This window comes from Carassius carassius, chromosome 3, assembly GCF_963082965.1.
Source record: "Carassius carassius chromosome 3, fCarCar2.1, whole genome shotgun sequence".
In the NCBI taxonomy this organism is placed as follows: Eukaryota; Metazoa; Chordata; class Actinopteri; order Cypriniformes; family Cyprinidae; genus Carassius; species Carassius carassius.
In genome coordinates, this window is record NC_081757.1 from 6,057,330 (window position 1) to 6,074,449 (window position 17,120).

Below are 17,120 nucleotides of genomic sequence, written 5' to 3' on the forward strand. Positions count from 1 at the left end.
AAGCAGATCGGATCATCGGTTAATCAGGACACGGTGCGTTTACTCTTGGCAACACCAGCTGATTTCTATATCTGGATAAACGATCATGCAAAACAACGCAAAATAAGTCTGCAGAGGATGGCCCTGGTGCAAAGTCAACCCGAAGTCACGGGACATTTAACAAAGGATAATAACTGTACAAGTCTCCTTATCGGTCCACAGCCTCTCTCTTCTGACAGTTCGGGAGAGTAGGGGCGGGGTTTTGTGTGACGTTGACCTATGAATGCAGACACGATGGTTGGATTGTGTTTACATTACATTGAGATCCGATCACAATGCGTCCTCGACTACCTCTGGACCAGGACACGCTGACTGGATAACAATCATTTAGAGCAGGGGTCATCAACTATATTTGTCAACGGGCTATAATTTTTCTCTGCAGACACTGTAAGGGCCAGATACTCGTAATATAAAATAAAATTCGAATTGTATCCTATGTTATTATTTGATATACTAATTCTAATTCCAAATTTATTTTATTTTTTTACATATTACCTGTACTGCAGCAAGCCACCAGGGGGCAATAGTGATATTTTAGGCTTCATTTTTGTGAGGCTGTCAAGCTGTCCATCACTGTCACATGCAGGTCATAGTTTGTGGAGAACACTAGAAGAAAGGCCTTCTGAATATATCTGAATGAAAAATGGCACTCTCAAAGAGCCTTAAGCGAAAAGTTGATTCAGAGAACTAGTTTTAATGAAGAATGCACTGATAAGTACGTATTTATAGTGCCAACTGTTAGAAATGCTGTACCTGGTTATTCGAATATTTGTTCGGTGGGTTGGTATTCGATTAGAAAATTTGACATTCGAATATTCGTTTGTTTTTGTTTTTTTTGCACACCTGGGATCCCCCGCGAAACGGTTCGCATTCCCCCTTGAATAAGGCCTGCGACACACTGGCTGCGTGTGCGTGTCCGTTTTTATTTCACCTCCCATATTTAACAGGTTGGAGTTTGCACACTGAGACAAGAGTCTCATGCGTGCTCGAGCCACGCGGAAAACGCTTGCATGCTAGAAATAGAACTGACGCGTGTTCCAGCAACAGGAGTGTTCTCTGGCTATAGCGCAGAACAGCGGAGTTTGTATGGACCGAAGTGCAGCTTGTGTTTTGTTGCTTTGACATTGTGGAAAATAGAATAATAGAAACAAAATGTATTAGCATTTTTACCCCTTATTTTCAATCTAAATTAATCTCGTTTTTAATTTAACTTAATTTCGTTTTTCTTTAAATTTCGTTTTTTCTTTATTTAAATTTTGTTTTTCTTTATTTAAATTTCGTTTTTCTGTATTTAAATTTCGTTTTTTCTTTATTTAAATTTCGTTTTTTCTTTATTTAAATCTATGCTTTACTGTGCCAATTCGTTAGTCAGAAAAATATTAGACTACCTTAAAAGTATTGCTTAATTTAACAGACCTGTGTGTGTGCGTTTTATATCACTAGTGCAGTGTCCGTTCTTGGACCAAGCCCTGCCCGCGTGAGGTGCGCTGCTTCCCGCTCACACTGTTCTGACTGTAGTTTACTAAAAGTTTATTAATTCTGAATGTATCGTGTCTCGCGTGTCCATCTATATTGCACCAAATGCGACACTTGTGAAGTCGATTGGATGAACGGTTCTCGAAATAATAAAAATGCAAACGGACATACAGACACACAGATTCTCTCTCTCCGATGGAGTATTCTGAATGGTATTCTGACCAGCCCTAAACTTTTTCCTCTTACAAGGCTATTCCTGAATTCAGTATTATTCTGAAGGCCGGATTTGGCCCGCGGGCCGCCAGTTGACGTTGCATAATTTAGAGGATTAAATTAGATATTAGAAAATATTAAAATAGAAAACAATTATTTTAAACTATAATATTTCACAATACTTTTATACCTTGTTTTTGATCAAATAAATGCAGACTCTGTGAGCATAACAGCCCCCAATTTTTGAATAGTAGAGTATATTTATTTAGGCCTATTTCAGAATACATCAAAAGATCCATCAGCTGTGCTTATGGTTATCATACAGGGATATTGGTCTGCTCAAAGCTTTTAAATTAAAGGGATACTGGGAACCAAAAGGGAACCGTTCCTGAATGACGTGTACAGTCGTTGCCAAAGGTTTTTAGAATTACATAAATATTAGTTTTCAAAAAGTTTGCTGCTAAACTGCTTTAAGATCTTTGTTTCAGTTGTTTCTGTGATGTACTGAAATATAATTACAAGCACTTCATACGTTTCAAAGGCTTTTATCGACAATTACATGACATTTATGCAAAGAGTCAGTATTTGCAGTGTTGGCCCTTGTTTTTCAGGACCTCTGCAATTCGACGGGGCATGCTCTCAATCAACTTCTGGGCCAAATCCTGACTGATAGCAACCCATTCTTTCATAATCACTTCTTGGAGTTTTTCAGAATTAGTGGGTTTTTGTTTGTCCACCCGCCTCTTGAGGATTGACCACAAGTTCTCAATGGGATTAAGATCTGGGGAGTTTCCAGGCCATGGACCCAAAATTTCAACATTCTGGTCACCGAGCCACTTAGTTATCACTTTTGCCTTATGGCACGGTGCTCCATTGTGCTGGAAAATGCATTGTTCTTCACCAAACTTTTGTTGGATTGTTGGAAGAAGTTTCTGTTGGAGGGTGTTTTGGTACCATTCTTTATTCATGGCTGTGTTTTTGGGCAGAATTGTGAGTGAACCCACTCCCTTGGATGAGAAGCAACCCCACACATGAATGGTGTCAGGATGCTTTACTGTTGGCATGACACAGGACTGATGGTAGCGCTCACCTTTTCTTCTCCGGACAAGCCTTTTTCCAGATGCCCCAAACAATCTGAAAGGGGCTTCATCGGAGAATATTACTTTGCCCCAGTCCTCAACAGTCCATTCACCATACTTTCTGCAGAAAATCAATCTGTCCCTGATGTTTTTTTTTGGAGAGAAGTGGCTTCTTTGCTGCCCTTCTTGACACCAGGCCATCTTCCAAAAGTCTACGCCTCACTGTGCGTGCAGATGCACTCACACCTGCCTGCTGCCATTCCTGAGCAAGCTCTGCACTGGTGGCACTCCGATCCCGCAGCTGAATCCTCTTTAGGAGACAATCCTGGCGCTTGCTGGACTTTCTTGGACGCCCTGAAGCCTTCTTTACAAGAATTGAACCTCTTTCCTTGAAGTTCTTGATGATCCTATAAATTGTTGATTTAGGTGCAATCTTAGTAGCCACAATATCCTTGCCTGTGAAGCCATTTATATGCAACACAATGATGGCTGCACGCGTTTCTTTGCAGGTCACCATGGTTAACAATGGAAGAACAATGATTTCAAGCATCACCCTCCTTTTAACATGTCAAGTCTGCCATTCTAACCCAATCAGCCTGACATAATGATCTCCAGCCTTGTGCTCGTCAACATTCTCACCTGAGTTAACAAGACGATTACTGAAATGATCTCAGCAGGTCCTTAAATGGCAGCAATGAAATGCAGTGGAAAGGTTTTTTTGGGATTAAGTTAATTTTCATGGCAAAGAAGGACTATGCAATTCATCTGATCACTCTTCATAACATTCTGGAGTATATGCAAATTGCTATTATAAAAACTTAAGCAGCCACCTTTCCAATTTCCAATATTTATGTAATTCTCAAAACTTTTGGCCATGACTGTAGCTGTTATATCAAAGTGATGCTGCAATATTTTTGGCCTCTTTTTTATAGTCTTTATTGTGGTTATAATTCATAAAAATGTAATAATAAATGTAAAACTTTTGGTGTATTTTATCACATTGCTGTTGCCTTTCTTTTTATGATTTGTCAATGAACACCCTCAACAATGGAAATCACTGTAGTGCACAATGACTCATTTTTTTCTATTTTTTATTCTTTGTGGTTACTCACCTTCATGAATTCCTCCGAAGACGTGGAGCTTGGGCCGGACTCTCCTCTGGACTGTGTTTAACAGCTCAACACACCCAACTCTTTGTAGCTCCTTCGGTACCCAGTCCCTAAAACCTACACACACACACACACCACACACAAACACACACACACACAACACACACACACACACACACACACACACACACACACACACACACACACACACACACACACACACACACACACACACACACACACACACCATAAATACCAGCTTCTTATCTCAGAGAAAAAACAGCTCACATTTTGACTCATGTCCAAGCATTAGCGTTTTTTAACCTGAAGCTTTAAAGACAAGACAATAATAATAAAAAGAAAACAACAACTCTGAGGCATTTTACAACTCTAAGGTGTTATTTTACTATCATTGATATTCCATTATAGTTTTTGTCACTATTTGGAATTATAATTTTCTTTTGAAATTAAACAATTTTTTATATATATATATTTCATTTAATTTAATGTATATTTTATTTCAAGTATTTTTTTATGGTTATGGTTTTTTATTTAGTTTTAGTTAACAATAATACTCTGCTCTGACAATAGATCTTAGTTTAAGTTTTTGGCAATTTTGCTGCACGGTTTTGTCTTTTTTTTCTTGCTTGCTTAAATATATGTTGATATAATTTTGAATTTAAGTTTTAATTTTAACAACTTGTACTACAGAAATAAAATGTTTTTTAATATTTTATTTTATTTCAGGTAACATTTATTTCAAGTAAAGAAAATATGTTATTATGGTTTAAATTTTAGTTTTAATGAAATGCTCTGAAGAAAGATATTACTTCATGCATGCCAAAAATGTCACTCTTTCCTTCTCCTATAACTTCGTATGACGGGTTTCTTGACATGCATGACAACAGGCTTCATGCGAAAGCCATTTAATGTATTCTCAAGCATTTGAATAATTGGATGGAACTCCATTAGGATTGGTTAATTGAACTCACCGAGGGGTGGCCCATGGGTCATGAGAATATCAATGCCCTCTGGGATGAGGTTCCACTTATCGAGCAGGGACTGTCCCCTGGGCAGGTTAAAACCCCAGCCATTAAACCACGGCGTCCTGCGGGGAGACACAGAAAAACACATCCATAAGCACCACACATGCATCCATCCACGCGGCGGGACAGAGACGTGCTCGCGCCGTTGAAAATGACAGCTGACGGCAGATGCAGAGAAACAATCTCAACCTGTCAAAGTGATCTTCTTTCCTCCATCCATCCCTGGAGGAAGCTTCAAAGTGTGAAATGAGAAGGGCTTCACTGCAGGCTGCCATAATAAATGCAAATGCTCTGGGAGATGCAGCCGCAGAGAGCAAGCAGCCCCCTCTCCCATGACTGCTATAGATTGATAGCTCAAATAAAGCCACGGGGTTAATGTAGGTACGACGCCCAAATGAAATAATGTGAAAAATGAGAACGTGCTCGTATGCGGCCGTATTTATACATCTATATGTTTGTGTCAAGCTGAGGGTCTGATAGTGATGATAAATTGAGCGTCCATTTGTCCCAGGTCTGGTGAAAAACACTTATCACTGTCTGTGGAAATCACCAGAACAGGAAGTCGAGCACTCTTTATAGAAAATTATAGACAGCGCAGGACACGTTTCCTGATGAAAAGCTTTTATCAAAGCCCAAAAGTGCAACACATTTGGGCTGGCAGTATGATTATGGATACAGGTAAACGGATGGAGATCATGCTGGAGTTTTTTTTCTTCTTCTTCTTCTTCTTTTTTAACCATAATAGATATATTCGTGCAGGTACTGTACTAGTTTCATGTTATACACATGTGATAGCAACAAAGAAATGAGGAGCAATGTGAGAAACATTTTACTGAAGAAAAAAAAAAAAAATCTATCTATCTATCATATAAATCACAACAACCACGATGGATGCTATAAATTCATGTTAATCCTAGGTTTTTCATAAGCAGCATAAAAAATAATTTGACTTGTTTCCAAACAGGTTTACAATTTTATAAGAGAGCGACAGAGAAAAAGAGAGGCAGGAAGGTTTTAGGTGCTATTTTTGACTTAGCTGCAGTGTTTTTCGTATTGAATTTGACCAGGAGGGGAAATCAGGGCTCAGAAACATCAATAAGCTTTGTTACAGTCAGAGGCCGCCACAGCGACAGCCTCGAATGATTATCGAACAGCGATCGAGCGGAGGGGAGACCTGACACATATAAAACACTTCCTGCAGTCGTTCAATCTTTATCTGCAGAGAGAAAAAAATTAGAGAGTGGGGGAAAAAAAAGCAGAGAATTTACAGAGGTCTTAGGTTGTTTTTTCTAACAAGGAACTGAACTCTGCAACAAAGTGAACAGATTTATACAAAATTGTCAAGAAAAGAGTAGGAAAATGTGTATGTTAAGCTGACAAGGCTGTATTGCATTTCATCCCTGTGGTGAGGATAAGCAGAAATGTGTCTTGGGGGAAGTACAAGTCTTAAACAGCTCTGACTTGACATAACTCATAGCGAACCAGGCCATTCTGCGCTGCGGCAGCAATTTGTCACAGACGCTGCACAAAATGGAGCTTTGGCGTAAACACTCCTGCAACACTGTCTTTTAAAAACGAGAAAAAGAACGATAACATGAGCACAGACAGTGTGGCGTAAATCCAACCTATATCTCATGACCTGAGCATATTTCAAATAATCTTCTGAAATAAATATATTATCCAGAAAACACAACGTTCATTCATATCGTGTAGTACATGGTAGGAATGTTAAGGTACGGATGCTGGAAGATCAGACTGCACAAAGAACCCATTGTTAGAGTCCGTGAATGAAATACACCTTCCAATGCGAGTGCATATGTTAACCTCCATAAAGATTAATGACATCCCGGACACATTAAGGAAAGCTTGTTTCCTCTATGGACCCAAGCACATAGGTCTTTTTATACTGTACAGAGGTGTGAGTGAGTGTGTGTGTGTGTGTGTGTGTTTTGAGTTGGTAGATGCGAGGATGGGATGTGATCCGGCTACACTGACGCACCAGATTAGATAGTCCTCTCACAGATCCACCATCTGCACAATGTCAGAATAAATTTGTGTCCAGTTGTAATTCATGCAGACGGAGATAACATTATTTGACAATTTTTTCATTGCACTCAAAATATCCTTGAAAATCATTTTCAGATCTAATAATGCCAGTACATCCAAAAAACAACAACAACAAACAGAACAAATCAGTAATGATAGACGTACACCTTGCTAGTACTGGGTTGGACCCCATTTGCCTTCAAAACTGCCTTAATTCTTCGTGGCATAGATTCAACAAGGTGTTGGAAACATTCATCAGAGATATTGGTTCATATTGACAAGATAGTATCACGCAGTTGCTGCAGATTTATCGGCTGCACATCCATGATGCAAATGTCCCGTTCCACCACATCCCGAAGCTGCTCTATTGGATTGAGATCTGGTGACTGTGGAGGTTATTTGAGTAAAGTGAATCATTGTCATGTTCAAGAAACCAGTCTGAGATGATTTGAGCTTTGTGACATGGTGCATTATCCTGCTGGAGGTAGCCATCAGAAGATGGGTACACTGTAGTCATAAAGGGATGCACATGGTCAGCAACAATACTCAGGAAGGCTGTAGCATTTAAACGATGCTCAATTGGCAGTAAGGGGCCCAAAGTGTGCCAAGAAAATATCCTTCACACCATTTTACCCGCAGCCTGAACCATTGAACCAAGACAGGATGGATCCATGCTTTTATGTTCTTTACGTCAAATTCTGACCCTACCATCTGAATGTCACAGCAGAAATCGAGACTCATCAGACCACGCAACATTTTTCCAATCTTCTATTGTCCAATTTTGGTTCGAACTGTAGCCTCTGTTTCCTGTTCTTAGCTGACAGGAGCAGCACCCAGTGTGGTCTTCTGCTGCTGTAGCCCATCTGCATGGTTGTTCGTGAAAATCCCAGTAGATCAGCAGTTTTTGAAATACACAGACCTGCCTGTCTGGCACCAACAACCATTCCACTTTCAAAGTCACTTTAATCCCCTTTCTTTCTCAACAAGTCGTCTTCATCACATCTAGATGCCTAAATGCATTGAGTTGCTGTCATGTGATTGGCTGATTAGCAATTTGTGTTACAAAGCAATTGAACAGGTGTACCTAATAAAGTGGCCGGTGAGTAAGTAAATAAATAAATACTAAGTACTGGGTGTGTACATATATATGTATGTATGTGTACACACGTACACACACATACACACACACACACACACACACACACACACACACACACACACACACACACACACACTATTAACATGATAGCTTTAAAATCAAGCATTATTTATATTACTTGTGTTTTTGTTTACTTTTCTTAAGTTTTTTTTGTATTGATCATACAATATTGTTAGGAAAAGAATAGAAAACAATGAAGAAATGATTGTACTTGCACAATCCTATTGCTACAGAATAATTATTAGTACTATGACACATTAATAATGATTTCAAACTTTTAAAGTTTCAATTTTCAATACAGAGTTAAATGAAGAGTTAATTAGTACAATGATTTTGTAGTGCAAGAATTAATTAATGTTCCAACTTCAGTGGATAATTACATTTAATCTAAGTGTCCTGTAGTATGTGATTACTTGCAATATAGGCTACATTTACAGCGTTACTCACAAGAAATATATTATTGAAACAGGTGTGACTCAAACTGCTCTGTTTACACAACAGCTTACAGAAGTCAATACTCTCAGTATGAAAAACTTCCTGTCTTACTAAAATTGACACAGTCTTCAGCAAAAATTAACAATTATTTCAAATATACATATTAGCAATTTGGCATCAAAACACTGTACGAAGGTCACTTAATGCATCATATTTGATCAGTGTTTGTCCCATGTCAATCCCAGTGAGTTCAATCATCACACACAGCCTCTCTGTCTCCTCATATACTGCTCTCTGTTCATGTGTGAGGAACGGATGGAGTATTACTAGCTCCAGCTGTCAGGCAGCAGGACATTACACACCGAGCAATGCAAAGGTCAGAGGCCTACAAATATAATAGACAAAACAAACATGGAGAGAGAGGGGGGAGCGAGATAACATTAAACTCTCAATACAAAGCGCTCCTCTGACCCACGCCACAGCACCACAGAGCAAAATCACAGTCTTCCCGAATGTTTACCTCCTCCACCATCACAAAGGACGGTCCAAAGAGCTTATGAACACAAACACTCCACCCTCACTCAGCACGAGCTCTTGCTTGAACCGGTTACACTATTAAAAAGTCTACCAGGCTTTGAGGTCTGACCCTGCCATGGCCTAAGAAACAGCACTGTTTAAACAACGTCTGCCGCCAGGATGGGAAAAGAGTCATGTTTTGTCATTGTTGAACTCATAGTTCATCAAGGCATAATGCTTTGATTCTCAGGTCTGAGAGCGGGCACGGTGAGTTGATCATGTCATGGATTAGGGCACGTTATGAAAGGGTCGTGTTCAGGTCAGGGGTGAAATCTGCCTTCCTCTGGTAAGAGAATCTGATGTTATTCAGAGATAGGCCTGGAAGTGAATGTGGGGGTGTGTATTCACACGGTGCATGCAGGTTCACGTGGCTTTTGTTCAACCGTGTGGAGCGTTGCGATAAGATCAGAAACCTAAGTGTGATACTCATCTGAGACACCATTAATCTGCTCTACAATGGAAGAGAATGGAGAAGGGAATAGTGGTAGTGGTGGATGGGGGAGAAAGAAGAGGCATGTGTGCGAAAGAGAGAATGAGATGAAGAACTATTCGAGGTAGACGAAAGGCAAGAAATAATGCTTAGAAACCAAAAGGGAAGAGAGAACTAAAGCAAGGAGGAAGCAATGTAGAAATGAATGAGAGAAGAAGAGGGAGATCAATGATGAATGAACGTAGGAAGAAAGGAAAAAAGAACGGAAGGGTGAAAGCATGAAGTAATAGGTTGAAGAAAGGAAAGAAAGAGGAAGAAAGACAAAGGAAAGAAGAGAAGGTAAAAAAGGTGGCAGGAAAATTGGAAGAACAAATGAAGGGAGGAACAGAAGAAAAATAAAGGAATAAAGAGGAAAAGTACAGAAGAAGGGACGAGGAAGAATGTACACAAGAAGGAAAACAAAAAAGAAGGAAGATCGGAAGGAGAGTAGAAAGGAAGGAAGTAGATCAAGTGAAGGAGGAATGGATCGATGAAGAGAAAAAAGAAAAGAAAAAACTAAGGTACAAAGAAGGGAAGGAAGGAAATGAAGAAACTAATAAGGATGGAATGGAGGAAGATAAAAAAGATTACAGGAAAGGGGAGAATGAAAGAAAGAGAAAGAAAGAAAAGAAAAAGAAAGAAGGAAAGAAAGAAAATAGGATGAATGAGGACAAGAAAGGGAGAAAATGGGGAAAAGGAAGGAAGGAAGACAGAACTGAATGTGAGAATAAGAACAAGACAAATAATAAAATGAATGATGAAGTGAAGGTTGGAAGGAAGAAAAATGAAGAAAGAGGTGGAAGGAAAGAAGGAAAGAGAGAAATTAGGAAAAATATGGAAGAATGAAAGAAAGGAAGGAAAGTTGAGAAGGTGGAAAAATGTGGCAGTGATAGTGAAAGTAATGATGAACAGAACAGAAAAAAGGATGGAAGAGGAAGAAAGAAAAAACGAAGAAAATGAAGGAAAATAAACAAATTATAAAAGGATGGAAGAAGGACAAGTATGGTGATGAATGGTGGAAGCCACGGTTTCAAACAAAGAAGCAGAGGGAAAAGAAGAAGAAGAAAAAGGAAGCAGGGAAGTATGGAAGGAAGGAAGGGGAAGAAAGGATGAACATAGCATATAAAAACAAAGGAAGAAAGAAAGAAACAAAGAAAGAAAGAAAGAAAGGAAGGAAGAAACAGCAAGCACTGAGAGCTGCAGGAAGTGAAAGACGGCTCATCATGTGACAGTGATCCAGCACAGAGCAGTGCACTGCAGTCCCCAGAGAGAGCTCCAGTGACCGCTCCATTCATCTGCTCCCTCACCTCACTGTCACTGCAGCACACAGGTCACCTCAACACCCGCCTAATTGATTTGCCTGTCAAACGCAATGAAGGGTTGGATGTTAATAGGGGTTTTATTTGTCCCGAGGGGGGCTGACCCTACTGCCACAGGACAGTATATTTATCTATCCCCACACACGTGTAATGCCCAGTTTCAAAGCGCTCATCTCCAGTTTATCAAGCACCCAGAGTCCCGCCATAACCAATGCACCGACCCCTGATAAATGACCTCTCAGCCCAAGGCCACTCGCAGCTTAACTTAGGGGAGGAGACATGAGCCGGTATTAGTGGGGTTTGTCTCTGTTTGGGACGCTGATAATGACCTGTGCTGGACTGTAACGGATGGATGCGGGCAGAGGGCGAGGGAACGGCCGAGTTTAAAGGGGTCCTGGAGGACAACACGCGTGAAGAGGGACAGATGCTTAACCGTGGGGCAATAAGATAGTGCTGTCCTCAGGGAGAGAATGGAACACTAAACAATAAACCCCAAACAGAAATCCTCCCAATTTGAAATAACGATTTTTTTTTACATTGAAATTCAAACAGCATCTTCTGGTATTGTACATGATACAAAAAAACACAACAAAACTGTGAATTAAATAAATTAATAAATAAAAATAAAAGCCTGATTTTTAGACAGCCAATTTTTGAGAACAATTGCTTGCTTTAAATAGCCTGGTTAAAACCAGACCCTTTTCAGTTGAAACTGAGTTAGGGTCTGGCAAAGCCTATTAGACGTCTCATTTCTAAAGGGGCGTCACCGACGGACCTCGTTTAAATGCCTCTGGGCGCAATTGGATAGACCTAAAACCAATCAGAGCGATGAAGGAGATGACGTATGCAGACTTGAAGGCTTCAGGTGTTGTTCTTTGCTCGGGTTTTAATGCAAAGTTAAAGTTTAAATCACTTAAAACAGACGCGATAGCAGGTTCGAACGAATGTTCCTCTGCAGCATCCATCTTGTAATGTACAAAATCTGCTTTACCGTCGCTGCGCTGTCGTCATCGTGTAAACCCCGCCTCAACGTTTATGATTGGTGCCGCGATTTCGGCGGCACAGAAACGAGCTAGATAGTCCTCTTTGCCAGACTATTCTGTAGAGAGAATTGAAATTCGCCGGAAGTAGTCTGGGTTTTCCCAGGCTATGCTTTAAAGCAAGTGATAAGTAAATTTTAATTTAAAAAAAGAAAAATCATAATAAAATGATGTACATTTGTGCAGGTTGTATGACCTGGTAATGAATAATGAACTGCCAGAATGGACACTAAAAATTTTTTTTACACAAACACACACACACACAGATATATACATTTATATATTTTTATTATTATTTTTTTTTTTTATTTTATTTATAATTTACAAACCCTGCCTACCTTATGATTGAACCCAAGACTCACGGAATCACAGCTGTATTTCTGTGCTGCTCACTTGTGATCGGATCACCCAAGACAGATGTTAATACCAGGTGCAATCACAGTCTTTGTAACATGACCTCCAAATTCAATGCGTTTTGCAAAACAGTGTTGACTACGTGAAAGGTACATCAGGGATGAGTTACCAAGGGGGTGTGTGTGTGTGTGTGGGGGGGGGGGATTAAACAGGTGTAGCACACAGGAACTGAACGAGAAAACACACCCGCATTTTTGATTCTGAAAATACCGGATGTGAGTTTTCAGGAGAAGTGAAAGAAAAAAACAGCATCAGACACGACTCAAGTTTTTACCAAAGAATATAGCTCATTAAAACACATCCGACACATACGCACGTGTGTGCGGACACACACACACACACACACACACGTCCCCTGAGAGCTCCTCCTGCAGAGCGCCATGAAGGATTAAAGCAGGCATCAAAGGGCATGGTGCGCCAGTGAAATATTCAGCAGTCTCTGTGGGAAGCGGGAGCTCCGGTGAATGTGTGTCTTGCACATGCACACTAAAGTCAAAGCCGAGGGATTCAGTACCTGAACCCTGTACAGAGAAAGTGTCAGACACATATTAAATATTTAACCAGCTCAACAGCGCTGGAAATGACTTCACACTACGCACATGAGCTCCACTGCTGAGGTGAGACGCTCACGAGGAGATAAAAAGGTCTACGAACTTCAGCAGAATTATTGGAGTAATTAATGATCATTCAGGAGGGAAAACATTTTGTTCTGTGCAGAATATAAAAAGAGTTCAAGAGCAGGCAGTAAATAATTTCTCAGTGAACCTCATTAAAAATCACAACAAAATCTAAAGATAAAAAAAAGGTGCTGAACACCTCTGCCATAGGTTGACAGGTTTCAAATATTTGCAAAATGTACTTGGTTTTTTTAATATAATAATAATAACAATAAACTATTTTTAATGGTATACAGACATTTTTTAAGCAATTTTAATATAGATACAATAAAGTTTTACAAGCTACAGCAGTAAAGACCTATATTTTTTCTCCTATTTTATTTACACATACACACACACACACACACACTTACATATATACACACTTTATACAAATATTTTACTATTTTGCACAAAATGGACCATTCATAACTTTTTATTCCTCAATTTCCTTTACCATAAGTAAAAGTGAACAAAATAAAATAAAATAAACAATCCAAATATTTTATTAAATAATAATAATAATAAAAATCTCACTTGTTACTGCAATTAATTTCTTGTTAATTTTTATTTTTAATCAGCATAAATTAGAGGCAGTTCAGCAAAAACTGCCATGAATTACAAAATTTTTATTTATATATTATATATATTATATATATTTATTTTTTGCTGCATTTAAGTAATTACTTTTTTCCCCATTATGGTAAAGAGAATTTAAGAGGAAAATGTGGCATGAAAAACAATGTCATAATGCAAAAATTTCTCAAAATTTTTTGGGCTAAAAGACTACCCTGGCCTATTTTTGACCGGTTTAGTGAGTAAGAGACATTAACATCAAAATTCACAAGGACACAAAAGATTTACCATCTACAGCAGAGTTATTCGAATAATTAATGTTCATCCAGGAGGGAAAACATATTGTGCAGTGCAAAAATAAAGAACAGTTCAAGAGCACACGGGTAGATAAATGTCTCGACGTGCCAGAGAGAACATGAGTGTGCGTGTGAATACACAGACTGTATGTTTTTCGGGTCATGTAACAAAGAGCAAGTGTGCTCTTTCCAAGCCCGTACGCTTCCATCTCAGTCCTTTTCTTCCCTCTTGGCAGGTATAAAAAGCCTCGCGGAAAAGAAAATGAAGACCTGTGCATTCACACATCAACACAGGACGACGCGACTTTGAAATATGGATCATTTCAGGAAGCCAAAGAGTAATGAGAGCCCTCTCTGATAGACAGATGGAGAGACACAGTTCGCCCCATTCACCAACCTCAACCCTATTCACACACTAAAGCCCTTTCACACACACAAAAGAGCCACAGAGACCCCGGACTACACTCTGTTTAACTAAAAGAGGGCCAGAGGTGCGATAAGGTTACCTGACCCACAGCACATGACACTGAGAAAAAAGGTGAAGGAGCAGAGTGCAGATCTGGAAGTTCTTACAAACGGGATGTTGGTCATGGGTTTACTATGTGAACATTTTAGCTGAGTGACTTACAGTATACTTATAATACCAGGAAAAACGCCCTGGAGCAATCTGGGGTCAAGTGTCATGTTTCTTTTACAAAAAAAAAAAAATCACATCCCATGATGTCTGTTAAATAACAGATTACCGGAAAGCCACTGATTGCTAAACAGGACTGTCCAAAATTATAATAATAATAATAATAATAATAATAAAAAATTACTGTTTCAAATGAATGTATTCCTTTAATCTTTTCTATCAAGAAATCCTGAAAAATATGGAGTAGAACAACATTGTTTTCAACAGTTTTCAACATTGATAATAATCTGAAATGTTTCTTGAGCAGCAAATCAGCATATCAGAATGATTTCTGAAGGATCATGTGACACTGAAGACTGAAGTAATGATGCTTAAAATTCAGCTTTGTATTGCATGAATAAATTACATAAAAAAAAATATTATAAATAAAATAGAAATAGAAAAATAGAAAACATTTGAAATTGTACGATTATTTTACAATATTACTGTTTTTACTGTAATTTTTTATAAAAAAAAAATGCAGCCTTTATGAGCATAAAATACTTCTCTAACAAAAAATAAAAATGTTACCCAAACTTTTGAAAAAAATAATTGAATAAACAAATTTTATATATAATATTATGTACTCTAACCTGTACATAAATTCTGAAATAAACAAATGTTATAATTCTAATAAACATTTGGTACATTTTACTGTACTAGTATGCAACCATAATTCACAATGTCACAAAAACATTTCCTGAATGTTGTTTTAACATTCAACAGGAACATTCCCCAGCAACGACACAACTAGCTGGGGACTATTTTCAGTCGCTGCGTAATATCATTGCGCCTGCTACACCCATGGTACAGCAGCAAAGTTCCTTGATTATTATGCCGGAATGAGAGTATAGTTTCTAGCCATATAACTTCATTTTCCGTCGGTCTTAGTACACGATGTAACTACAGAAGAGTCTAGTTTAAAATAGGAAAAATATCAAAACTCTTTGGTCATTTTTGAGTGAGATGCTAAATGTCTAATCAGATTCAATGATCTATGCTAAGCTAAGCTAAAAGTGCTACCGCCAGACCAAGAGATCGGCTGCATGGATTCGAAAACAGTAAAACTCAACTGTTTAACTCTAGGGGAGTTGGAAAATTAGCCTATTTTCAAAAACAGAGGAGTGTTCCTTTAAGAGACACATTGCAAATATTTTCCCAACATATTTTCTGTCACGCGCACATCTAACAGACACCTGTTCGGTGTGTGTGTGCTATCAGAGCTACGGTATGGAAACTACGGTTACAATGCTAAATGTTGCATGGGTCAGTAGCACATTGGTGTTTCAATGGTTGCAGAGTTGATACTTGCAACCTGAGGGCATAACATTTTATAGACGGTAGACGTTAAATCAACAGCATTAAAAAAAGTAGGACTAACTACTGTCTGATTCTCACCAGAGTGAAGCTTATGTGAAATGCATTTTACAGAGAAGCCTTTCTATGCACCGATTTCAAATATTTAGAAGAAAAACATTCACTATGTCCTATATATAATAAAGATGTGAAACTCGGATATAAAATCTTGATGCTTCAACATTTACATTTATGCATTTGACAGACGCAACTTACAGTGCATTCAGGCTATACTTTTTTTTTTATTATCAGTATGTATTATCATTTTAATGAAGAAATTGAATCTGAGGTGAACATAAATCTTCAGAAGCAGGTAAAGGTTTCCTGCTCATTCCTATGGACTGAATGTATTGTTCCAATCATGGAAATGTTTCGGGAAGAATTTGGAAAGAGCCCAACAGAAATTCCTGTTTTCATTCTCCTACTGTAAGCCAAAGATCAAAAAGAGGCGGATGAAAAAAGATTACAGAGGAAGATGAGAAAGAGAGCAGCTCACAGGCGGTACCAATTAGCATTTTGGCATCTGCTTCCCTTTATCGACCTGAGCTTGTGTAATCTACCTCCTTCACCATACCGACATGAGTTACTGTTCAGAGCGGATTCAGAAATCCACAAACGAGAGGCGTTGAAAAACAAAAAGATATTTTTCTGAGGAAGTTCAGAGGGCTCAAAGACTGACAGAACAAGAGAGAAAAGACAAAAGACGCCATGTTTGTTCTACTAGCTTAACTACAACTGCTTTTATAATAGAAATGAAGTGTTATTTATAATGCTTAGAAAGTGTATTTAAACTTGAAGAGAGAAAGCGACAAACATAGCAACTGAATTCCAAATTGCTTCCTAGTATTAGTTGCTAAAAAGACGTATATTTACTGGCATTCAAAAGTTTCAGTGCATTTTGCATTCAAGAACACTGAATTGATCAAAAGGTACAGTAAAGACATTTATAATGTTACAAAAGTTACTATTTTTAGCAAAAATCCTGCAAAAAATGCATCATGCTTTTCACAACATGCCATCAGAAGAATATATTAAAGAGAAATTGGCCGATTTTGAGTTTTTATAACCGATACCGATATAGACAGATTTATTTATAAAATTTTCAGTCATCTTTTGGTCATCTTAAAAGTATTATAATTATAT

The 17,120-nt window shown here is 38.4% G+C and overlaps 1 protein-coding gene across 1 annotated transcript in view; it reads right to left on the reverse strand.

Moving 5' to 3' along the window:
- LOC132117343 (metallophosphoesterase MPPED2) overlaps positions 1-17,120 on the reverse strand; it is a 56,818-nt gene that overhangs the window by 3,021 nt on the left and 36,677 nt on the right. The window contains exons 5-6 of the mRNA XM_059526583.1: positions 4,909-5,024; positions 3,920-4,033 (exon numbers count right to left, since the gene is read on the reverse strand). Of these exons, the coding sequence (XP_059382566.1) occupies positions 3,920-4,033; positions 4,909-5,024 (230 nt within the window). The remainder of the gene's footprint in view (positions 1-3,919; positions 4,034-4,908; positions 5,025-17,120) is intronic.